The 11,795-nt window shown below is 26.0% G+C and overlaps 2 protein-coding genes across 2 annotated transcripts in view; one reads left to right on the top strand and one right to left on the bottom strand.

Annotated features, from left to right (window-relative positions):
* The first annotated feature begins 430 nt into the window (after nt 1-430).
* Nucleotides 431-5,133, top strand: LOC105619363 (protein zyg-11 homolog B-like). The gene is made up of 9 exons (XM_012200883.1): nt 431-566; nt 633-870; nt 939-1,133; nt 1,217-1,614; nt 1,744-1,889; nt 2,710-3,098; nt 3,948-4,317; nt 4,432-4,771; nt 4,988-5,133. Exons 1-9 carry the CDS (start codon nt 431-433, stop codon nt 5,131-5,133), a joined length of 2,358 nt encoding a protein of 785 aa, XP_012056273.1.
* A 4,702-nt stretch (nt 5,134-9,835) lies between these two features.
* The window catches only part of LOC105619361 (polyadenylate-binding protein 2), a 2,447-nt gene continuing 487 nt past the window's right edge, over nt 9,836-11,795 (bottom strand). Inside the window, exons 2-7 of the mRNA XM_012200882.1 lie at nt 11,013-11,149; nt 10,806-10,920; nt 10,609-10,676; nt 10,252-10,493; nt 10,007-10,099; nt 9,836-9,869 (exon numbers count right to left, since the gene is read on the bottom strand). Of these exons, the coding sequence (XP_012056272.1) occupies nt 9,836-9,869; nt 10,007-10,099; nt 10,252-10,493; nt 10,609-10,676; nt 10,806-10,920; nt 11,013-11,149 (689 nt within the window). The remainder of the gene's footprint in view (nt 9,870-10,006; nt 10,100-10,251; nt 10,494-10,608; nt 10,677-10,805; nt 10,921-11,012; nt 11,150-11,795) is intronic.

The following is an 11,795-nucleotide window of genomic DNA, read 5'->3' as shown; positions in this document are numbered from 1 at the left end:
TATTATTATTATTATTATATAATCGTTATTTAAAATCCTGTTATCCAAACGTTGCTGGCGGAATTACATTTGCTCACCTCCGCTGGGATTTGACTCTTGTAGGAAGTGCTTGATTGCGCGAGGAATGCGACTACGATGCCTGTTATCCAGTTCACATGACGTTATTTCCATGTATGTATCTTGGAGAAGGAATATTTTTTTTTTATTATATTTATGATCATATTTATAATGACGTGATTACGATATAATCTGGTGCGAGGATATAAGATTTGTCTAAAGTATTAGAATGTTGATGTTGAAGGACTCATGTGTTTTTTCTATTCTTATATTTTCAAGGTGTGGAACTGTGAATACATGGATCATTGCTCTCTAGAAAGTCGATAGAATAAAGGACTAAAGATTATCGCACGGATGACAGTAGAAACATAAGATGTTTGAGTCTCCGAGAAGTCTCCAGGAGGTTTGCATTGATTTTATCTGCGGTAACCTTCTTGGCCTGTGCAAGATTCACCTTAGTGATAATACTCAAGTATTGTCCAATACTCTGAGTAGTAGTTCTGTCTCTGGTAAGTAACATATAAAACTAGTATTCGTGTACAGACTTTGCAGAATTAAAGCAGCATAAATTTTAGATCAACAAGATATTTGTACACTAAACAGTAATAGCACAGAAGTTGCTTTTGATACTGCAACAGGTAGAACATCGTCTAACGATGCTTCCTTCAGCTCACCAACCCGGCTTACCTTTAGACATCCGGATGCCTTCTTGCCGGCCGAAATATCAGAGCAATTATTATCCAACCTATGTGAGAAGAACACATTATCTGATTTGACAATTACACTTTTTGATTCAAAAACCACTAGATTGAGGTGATGAGATTTCAGGATATTTGGAAGAAATAAAAATGGATTTATAGTAACAGTTAATTTTTTTCTAGGCACGTACGATTGAAAGATGCATCAACATTGTCAGCTAAAGGTTTAAGTGTTCTTAAGCAGCATAAGGTTATAGATTTAATAGTAAATGGTCTGAAAATCACTGTTAATGATTTAATTAGTTGTTTAGGCGATTGGAGTATACAAAATCTTAGGTCGCTAAGTGTAGCTAAAGGAAGCTTTATGGATTTTTCAAGGTTATTATAACTCTTAACACATTGAATAATGGAAGTTCTTTACGATAGTTTATAATTTTATATCTTCATGAATCTTGTTATAGACAACGCATGGTAGATATCGCAACATTAAATAAATTAAAGGCACTTCATACCTTGAATGTCTCAGGAACAGAATTTAATAAACATGGCTTGGACATAGTAGTCGAAGATCTTCCCCTTTTAGAAAGCTTAGATATATCTTGTACAAGAGTTGACGATATAACACCGTTGAAAAAATGTAAAGATCGTTTAAGGACATTAAATATGTATAATTTAAAAATAAGTGGATGTGGAAATTTAATACCAGTGTTGCTGGAGCTAAACGAATTAAGGCATTTAGATATTTCCGATGAGAAAGATCCGCATGGTTTTGAAGTTTTTGCACCTGCTAAACCAAAAATAACAGACTTTTTAAAAACTTTGAATTGTATGCCTCATTTAACAACTTTAGACTTATCAGGTGAGTAATGCAATATATAATAATAATTATGTATATATGTACATAGTAAGCTGATAATGCATGTTGCATTTCATAAATTATTAGTTAATTATACTAATGTGACATTTCATTAAGTATAACATTACATAGGTAAAGATGATATAAATCCGAAAGATTTAAAAAATTTCATTGCATCACATGTACGTTTGAGATTTCTGGGACTAGTACATTCTGATGCTTGTTACGATGAAAGTTTTATAGATTCAACACATAAGGATTATAGATCTGAACTTGTTGTAAGTTGACATAATATTGATATTAATGCTATGCAAGATTACACTGTCTCTATTATTTTAAAAATTGGAATATTTTTATTACATTGTATTTGTATATTTGTATGGATATGTAGTAGTATTCTTATTCATTATTATTATTATTAGTTATGCAAAATTTGACATATTTCATCTCTTTTATATTATTTCCCTTAAATTTATATTATTATATCATTACGAGTAAAGTAGTTCTCATTCGGTTTAATATTAATTTATGCATTTTAGACGTTTGTTTATACTTCAAATCATGTGTCGACAATTCGATAATTAAAAATGTTAAATTTATTCCATGTTGTACATTCATCAGCTAAAAAGTTGCAACATGAAGATTATATTCTGAAACTGAATCGAAAAAGTGTTATAATTTTTTAACTGATGAGTGTACCACATGTATTGGTCATTTATTTATTTCTTAAAATGTGTTAAATTTTAAAGATAAATATTCTCTTGTATATACTATACATGTCTGTATGTGTTATAAAAAAATTATTACAATATTGGTGTTTGATATATTAATTGTTCGTACATCTATTCTATGAAATATGTATTCTATAACAAATCAATTTCCATTTGCAAATATAAAAAAAATTGCTAATTGTAAAATTAATTTTCTATTTTTTGTTAGAAATTTTGTTATTTATATATTATACAAATAAAAAATAAAAGTATAAATATGCGAACTAAATAATAATAATCAACAATTAATTGATAAAGAAAAGGAAAAAACTTTTGATAGATGCAATTCAATGAAATAATACATATTTTATCTCGTCTTTTGCTTCAGATCAGTGGTACAGCAACAGAATCTCAAATTTTGGAAGCTCTTAGGAGGTATACATACAGACCAATATATCTTCAAAAATGTCTATTTAACTTATTCCGTTTGACACCAAATTTTCTTGAACCACGAGTTGATGTGATAAAATTAGTGTTACCTGGAATGAAAGAACATCCACAGGAATTTCGTGTACAAATGGCAGCTACTGCGTGTATCTATAATCTTACAAAGGGTGAATTAGCTCTCATGATTCATCCATCAATACTTAAACAAATAGTCGAATTAACATTATTAGCAATGGAATCATATCCAACTAATCATCAACTTCAAAAGAATACATTATTGACCCTGTGTAGCGATAGAATTCTGCAGGATGTTGCATTTGACAAATATAGGTATTTACATAAATTTATATATATAGGCAATCCATTTTATCAATCCAGTCAATTTTCTATGAAATTTTTTCGTGTTAATTTCGGAGAAAATTTACTGGATTGATCAAAATGGATCACCCTGTACATGAATCTATAATTTCGAAATTAAGTATTCTGAGATTTCAATATCTTTATTTTTAAACTTTTTATCAATATTTTATGTATTATTTGCTGTAATATGCAAATTTTCAATAACAATATTACGTTAAATAAATAATAAAAATAGATGCTATTTTTTGTAAATGGAAGTTGATAAAAGAGAATGTGCACATATATACTTGAATAGTCTTGGATTTAGCAATGATATTAGCAATATGTATTAATGTCACTTATTTACATATATCAAAGATTATCGATCATTTTTTATTCAATCTTTCTATCTTGTGTAATAAAACTTAAATATTTAAACTTAAATATTACGCAAAACGTAAAGAGATACTTTATTCTGTTATAAAACTTGCTTTCCTTTGATTCACTATATTTTAATAAAATATTCTAATCTTATTTAAACTCATAATTATTCAAAATTGTTCCTACATCTTCATTCATTTTCATGTTATGAACACCAAATTAAAAGAGTAGTTTATTTCAAATCACAATAAATTTATATACTATCATAAATAAATAAAAGTATTTCTTTATATAGGTTTAATTTTTCTTACGCATATTAAATGAATAAAACGTAAATTAATATTACTATCTATATATATGAATATTGAAATTTCAGTATATGGATATTATATCTCTCTCTCTTTGTGACATACAAATAAATAAAAAAAGATTTTAATTTACAAGTTTTTAATTTAACAGATGCGCGAGATTAGTTATGAATTGCTTGTCAACATTTGATGATGCATCCATGAATCGTATGTCTGTGGCTATTTGCTCAATATTAGCAGCAAAGATATCAACATTGGAAACGTCTATGCTTGGTGCACAGCCGCAATATATGTTGAAATTGCTTGCAATGGTTAGATCTAAGGTTGAATCCAAATTAGTAGATATTACAATGAAATTTACATTAAGCGCTCTTTGGAATTTAACGGATGAGAGTGCTGCTACATGCAAGGTTTTTCTTGATGAAGGTGGAATGGAGTTATTTCTTGAAGTGTTGGATAGCTTCCAAGGAGAATCTAGTGTGGAAACTAAAGTTCTTGGTTTGTTAAACAACATAGCAGAGGTTTGTATCGATCTTCAATATGAATATATAATATATTCTGTAATATAAAAATATGTATATTTATATGTATGTTTAGTGAAACATTGTGTCATGTTTTTATTTTTTGTATTTTAGGTCGATCATTTGAGACCACGACTTATGCAACCTCGGTTTATAAAAATGCTTTCTATGCTGCTTGATTCCGAACACATTGATGTATCTTATTTCGCAGCTGGTATCGCTGCACATTTACTTAGTGATGGTCCTCGATCTTGGTGTAGTATGCCATCACAACCGAGCAGGGAGCAATTATTGGATCAACTGGTTCATGCTGTAACTCATTGGCAAACACCACAAGGAGAAATGGTTGCTTATCGTAGCTTCCAACCATTTTTCCCATTGTTACGTTGTACAGATGCATATCCCGTTCAACTCTGGGCAGTGTGGGCAATTCATCACGTGTGCACAAAAAACCGTAAGCTTAAAAATAATGTTTTACATAATATAAATTTTAAGAATTAGTTTATTTTAAAAATGGAGAATAATTAGATATATATTAACTATACAAAATTGTAACTTTTTTTAAATTTTGAAATTAAGACTTTTGAGAAAATTATTGAAATAAATAAGTTATACATAATAATTCATAATTATCGTATCGTAATAATCATATCGTAATATTTATTTTCAGCAAAACGTTATTGTGTGATGTTGATCAGAGAAGGAGGAGTAGAAACTTTAAAACAATTGGAAAAAACACATACAGAATATACAACACAACCGAATTTGCAAAGTTTATGTCAATCAATTTTGGAAACGCTTGAATTAAACTCTTAACGATAGTTTTTGCTTTCCAATTTGAAAATTAAATACCACATGGTATACTAGTCAATGTTTATCTTAGTGAAATCCTATATCCTGTTCTTTAGACCAAATGAATATAAAAATTATATGGTCATAAATATAATTACAGTAAAAACAGATTACAATCAACATAAAACCATAAATCCAAAATTTTAATTATAATTGAGTTGATATTGTGACTGAATTGAAGATCTGAATTGAGAAATAGATATTTTTTGCATCACACAGCGTTATATATATAATTAATTTCAAAAATTATCAAAATTATTTAGTAATAGTTGTATGAGATAAACTAATAAAACTAAAGCAAGTTTATTATTTTAGAAAAAATTAATTTTTTTATTTGAAAAAGAGGAAAAGAAAACTATTCTTTTGAATAATTCATTTAATTACATACAGGGTATCCCGAATTTAAATGACTAAATTTCGGGAGTGTGTAGGGGATCAATAAACTAAGAAAAATTAAGTTATTTATAAATTTTTATTTTAGACAGTAATTGTTTAGATTACTTTAGGTAATAAGAGTTTATATAAATATGGTTAATTACAGATTACATTTAGATGATTACCTGTCCAGAATCGTGTATGTGGTGGTATTAGTGAGCGCACTTCAACACGTTCATTAATACTCACAGACATACAAACAAACGTATAGTTTATAATTAGCCATATTTAAACTTTTATATCTCAAGAAACTATTGCTTAAAATAAAAATTTATATTAATTTCTTTATTTAAATTTGTCCAAACTTTCTTGCTGTAATATTCTGATTCACAAATTTTAGAACATTCTGTATATTATTATGTATTTTATTGATATTATTTTAAAATGTTATTTACGACCTCAGAATTACATTAAAATTATTACAGAAAGTAGGAGAATTAATCAATTATGTTAAGATCTCTATTTTTATAATTTATTTAATAAATGATGATCATCTTTATGATTTATATCTCAGATTCTAGTCTAGTTAATTACTTTCGTAGGAAGAACAATTAATTAAAATAATTATTCATTTAAAATATTTGTAATTCAAACTTCTACATTTACATTAGATTTATATTTTAATGATTAATAGTACAAAAAGAAAACATGATTGTATTAAACTAATTGTTTTATACAATTTATACAATGCTCATGCTTAATAAAATTGATGTTTGAATGAATAATTTTATGTATTGACATTATTATATTATAAAAAGATGTATAATTATTAAACTATTCTTAAATTCATATTCATATTGATCAGTATATCTAATATAATCTGGAATCACATAAACTGAGATAGTAAATTGTATATTATATGTTATACAATTTACTTTTTGCATTTTCCAGAAAATTAGGCTAACCTATTAACTTTCATTTTGCTATATAGTTCAACGAAGGAACATATATATGAAATAAAGTGTTAAAATAATTATTTTGTCATACTGTGGCTGCGTTCGAAAACATTGTTCGGATGCCTTCGATGCTTTGGATTATGTTGGACAAGAACAAGATGATAAATTCAAGGCATCGGAAGCATTTGAGCAATATTTTCGAACGCAGCCTGTTTCAAATTCAGATCTTCAATATATTTTGTTAATAAATATCCTTTATAGAATTTTCATTATTAAATATTAATAAAAACATTTTGAAAATTGATCATGTGTATTATATGCCTTCAGAGATTATACAAAAATCAGAGTTTGTAATAAAAGAGAAATACATATTAATATTAAATTATATCTGTTATTAAAATATTACGAATTTATATAAACGAAATTTATTCTTCTGATGCATTACATGTTGACATTTAAAATGTAAGAAATATCAATTTGAATGGTACTGAATGTTAATAAACTGCTATGCCAGCCTTTATATATGCTTTTTCTTTGATGGATTAATAATTGCATTATTACACATCAATTCTATAGTAGTATTGATTTTATAAAATTTAAATAAATAGATGTGTAAAAATGCATCCTTTTCTTTCTCTTTTCATTAAAAAATATCTAAAATTCTATATTAGCCAAGAAATTCTTTATTTACCACTCATTAATTTTACATTTTATGTTACACATATATCTTAATAATTCTTTTTTTTTTCCCTTAATGAAACGTAAAAATTGTTCATGAAATTTGTATCAATTATCACTCAATTGATGCTGATGCTGCGCTGCACCTGCAAAATACTTAGCGACATGGAAGTAACATTACGAAATGTGTCTCATAAATATGTTGAAAGTCGGCACTCCTCCTAACACCTTAGCACACAATGGATCAATATTGCAGGAACATATTTTACACGCATCTTACAAATTAGTAGCAATATGTTTAAGATAAAACTGAAGATGTATAGTTAGTACTGAGTAAATGAAAGTTGCACATGACAAAAAATCTACAATGTGCAATCGAAACACCTCGTACAATGCAATTATGACAATTCGTAATTTCTTGGCGCAACTTTCAATTATCATGCATACAAAATTGACTACAAATTATAGTTATGTGATATTATTCTAGACATTCACTTTGTAGTTCAATTTTTTTTATAGTTTCACATTTTTATGAACTGACAGGATTTTTTATCAAATAAACTATATATGTAGTTAATTAAATAATAATCTATTCAGATGGCATTATATTAATATTCAGATATCAATGTTTAATAGTTCAATTTTACATTTTATAATATTCTGTTCTATAATCTATTGTATCAGCCTTAACACACAACACATACATCCTTATATATAATTATCCTTATAATTATGTCTATCACATTATGTAAAAATAAGATCACATTAAAATACAAATATGCTTTCATATGTTATTCTTTTATACGAAAATCAATAGAGTGCTTTTCAGTTTCTGTTTTTAAGTGTATACAAAAATTTTCAAATATATATTTTTAAATAATATTGTATTATTTGTAGGAGCTACTTACTAAGAATATAATTGTTTTTAATAAACACACATATGTAATATATTTATGAAAACTTAATGATGTAGTATTAACTTTATTGAAGTTTAGATATCTTGCATATATGTATATATAAGTACGTTAGACTGTTAGTAATTAATACTTCATAAATTTGCAAAAACTGAATTGAAATTTAAATTCAAAATATTTCAATACTTAATTATATAACGTCTGTAGTTATAGTATATATTATAATGTTATTTACAATAATAATAATGTAATTATATTTAAATATAAGACTTAAAATTTATTTTTTATGTTAAATAATTTCATTAAATATCTTTTGAAATGTATTTTTAATCAAAATGTATTTCCATCAAATATATAAAATAATTGAAATATATATGAATATGTAAAAAAAATATTTTGGAAAAGTTTTAAGGCGGATACAAAATTCAATTTAATAAAATTTAATAATCAAACTCTTTAAAAAAATTTATTGAACTACAATAGTGAATGATCGCTGTTCTACATTTGTAGCTTTATGTGATAATTATTAAATCAAATATAATTAATTGTGCCCATCTGTCCAATCTTTTTTCTTTTGACATGATGTTTTTCTCTTTTTTTTCCCTTCGTATCAGTTTTTTTTCTGTGGACATATCATAAGAATTTACTTAAATATCTTAACCGCTTTTTTTTAATACAATGCATGATGACATACATGTTTGTAAGTTTCTTGTGTGAATTGTTAATCAATTTTTCACAAAAACTTACAATTTGCAATTATATCTCACAAGGCCATATTCTATACTTTCAATTTGTGAAATAGCAAATATGTGCATATTTAATTGGAATTAAAGTTTTTTTTTAGTCGAGCTAGACTAAAAATGCCACATGTAGGAACGAAATAAGATGTTATTTTGTAACTTTATATACATTTTAACATTTTTTTTTCAGTATAGATATTTATTATGGCCAAGTGTCAGTACTAATGTATCTAGATATCATATTTCATTATATCCAATGAATAAAGAGAATATACTGTTAATTTCTTCATAATTTTAATTTTGTTATATTTGTTATATACTAAGTTCGATCATATAGATACATCAGATTATATTAAAAATTAAATTTATTAGAAGTTAAAGAATAATTACTATTAAATCATAATTTTGTAATCTAAGTCATGTGGAGGAATGACCAGTAAATTATATTCTTCGATATTATTTTTTTTATTCGTTTATGAAAAATATTACTTAAAAGAATATTTGATTATTTGAATAGTCCTAATAGATATAAGGCTGTATCTCTCTCGATATATAAATACAATTTATTTTGATATTTAACATGAAATAAGAAATTAAACAAAAGAGAAATGAGTAAAAATCATTCAAAAACATCTAATTAAACAACTTTAATTTAATATAATATATATGTATATAAACATTTGTATTAATTTATTTTTATTCAAACTATAATTCGTCAAAATTCAAGCATTTCTGGCCTTTCCTTGAGTTATATTAATGCATGAAATTCAGAAACTTCCAGAAAATTTAAAAATATTCAAAGAAATGTTCTTTTGCAAATAATTTATTTTTTTATATTTCTTAAAAACCTATTGTATAAAACTATTAATTATTGAATGAAAAACTAAATTACCCCTTACTGAGAACTTTTCTTTGAGCAATAAATAAGAATTATCATATGCGTTACTTAAAATAAAAACTTACCTTGACACTTGTAAAATAATGTTGCCACACTTTAAAATGGTCAATATGGCATATAGTAACCACGTCTGTAACTCCTACAAAAAAAAAATGAAATAATAGAACTTATAGAAGACAAAGCAAATTCTTTTTTTTTTTAAAGAACAAAGATATTATAAAAATTGCTAATGTATTCATTAGAAGATAGCAAAATCGAATAGAAATTAATTATTACCTAGGACGCCTTGTAGGCCTGTATCCAAAGTATGCACTACCGCGAATAATTCCTCTAGCCATACCTCGATAGCCTCTTGCACCTCTGGGACCCCTATAAATATAAGCAATGAAGTACAAGTGTCGAGGTTGTAAGATCCAAATAAAGAAATTTGAGTGACATATAATATCAATTAATAATTATTTAAGTTTTTATCATTTCATAAATTATAATTAGAACATGTTATTTATAAAACAAAGAATTACCTATTTGTCATAGAGAAACCAGGTTTATTTGTTCTTTTAGGCATTACTTTAATTTGACGTCCTCTGAACATAGACTCATCCATGGCCATTGCGGTTTGTACAGAATCACGTTCGGCAAATTCAATATAAGCAAATCCTTTAGGGTGACCATCAAACTTATTACACAAGATTGTAACTCTATTGACACTTCCACAGCCATGAAAATGTTGCTCCAATTCTTCTGCTGTAGCGCCATAATCAACCTACAAAAGAAATCAAGTTTTTAATTTTTGCAACATTATCATATACTACAAAATACATTTTATAAGAAATTATGCTATAAATTTCATAATCATGAATGCATTATAGTGAACTTACATTGCCGACATAAATGGACCGATTATCAACTTCCATTTTATCTTCTAATGACATATTTAATGGACTTGCTGAAATGAAATGTGATAATAAGAATGTTCTTATGTGTGTATATATGTGTGTTAATTGTTGTTACAATCTTTATCAGACACTCTGTACACATATTTTTTAATAGAGAAAACACAAACTTAGAAACTTACTAATACCAGGTGGACTACCCATATTCATCTGCTTATCTACTTCAGATTGGAGTTGCTTTAATTTTTCAGCTTCCTCTTCCATTTCTCTTACTCGTGCTTTAATCGCTTCTAATTCCTAGTTATGGATAATATTTAATAAGTTAAGTATTACTATATAAAAGGAATTTTATGAATATATATACTACTGTAAAAAATAACAACAGTTACAGGATCGTCAACGTTTGCTTCGCCTAAATCACGTTTCACGCCATCACACTGCATAATAGTATCTCCATCTTGGCCATTTTCAAGACCATCTAGACCATCAATGTGGTCACCAGCTAATAGATCGGATTCAGACATTTCTGAAATACGTGAAGGTATATGGAAGTTATAAGAAAAAGAATTATATTGAAATTAATACTTTTAAATTTATAAGCAAGAAACTATTATTATGAAGTTCCTACATATGTAAATTTTTTGTTATAAAAATAAATTCCTATTGTAATTTATTTACATATTATATATATATATATATAAAACTATATTTTCTTTGCCACAAAAAATAAAATCAGTTACAAATAATAAACATGTAAAATATGTTATGTATTAATTAATAGTCCAAGAAATGTACGGTAATATTTTTACATATACTGTTCATTTTCTCTATACTTCTTATATAGTCAGCACATACTAATTATATCAGAATTATAAATTCATCATCTTTTGATAAAAAAAACTAGGGTGCGTTTTTTTTAATTTATAAATAATACACACACACACATATATATATATATATGTATGTATATATATATATATACATATATATATATATGTATGTATATGTATATATACATACATACATAACAGAATGCAACCTATTTGCATACAATTTACGAGAGCATATTAACGTACAAGTAGATAAAGCAGAAAATGAAACAAATGTAGACATATATATAAATATATATTTATATATATATATATATATTAGTATATATATTANAGTATATA

The sequence above is a fragment of the Atta cephalotes genome (genome assembly GCF_000143395.1).
Source record: "Atta cephalotes unplaced genomic scaffold scaffold00021, whole genome shotgun sequence".
Classification (NCBI taxonomy): domain Eukaryota; kingdom Metazoa; phylum Arthropoda; class Insecta; order Hymenoptera; family Formicidae; genus Atta; species Atta cephalotes.
Note: the sequence above shows the minus strand (reverse complement) of the source record. Positions and strands in the feature narration are given on the sequence as shown.

Bases quoted from the DNA above. Each gene is read 5' to 3' on its own strand.
- LOC105619363 (XM_012200883.1), top strand. From the start codon at position 431: ATGTTTGAGTCTCCGAGAAGTCTCCAGGAGGTTTGCATTGATTTTATC. The intron at 1,134-1,216 runs GTTATTATAACT...ATCTTGTTATAG, and splicing joins AGCTTTATGGATTTTTCAAG to ACAACGCATGGTAGATATCG. The intron at 3,099-3,947 runs GTATTTACATAA...TTAATTTAACAG, and splicing joins GTTGCATTTGACAAATATAG to ATGCGCGAGATTAGTTATGA.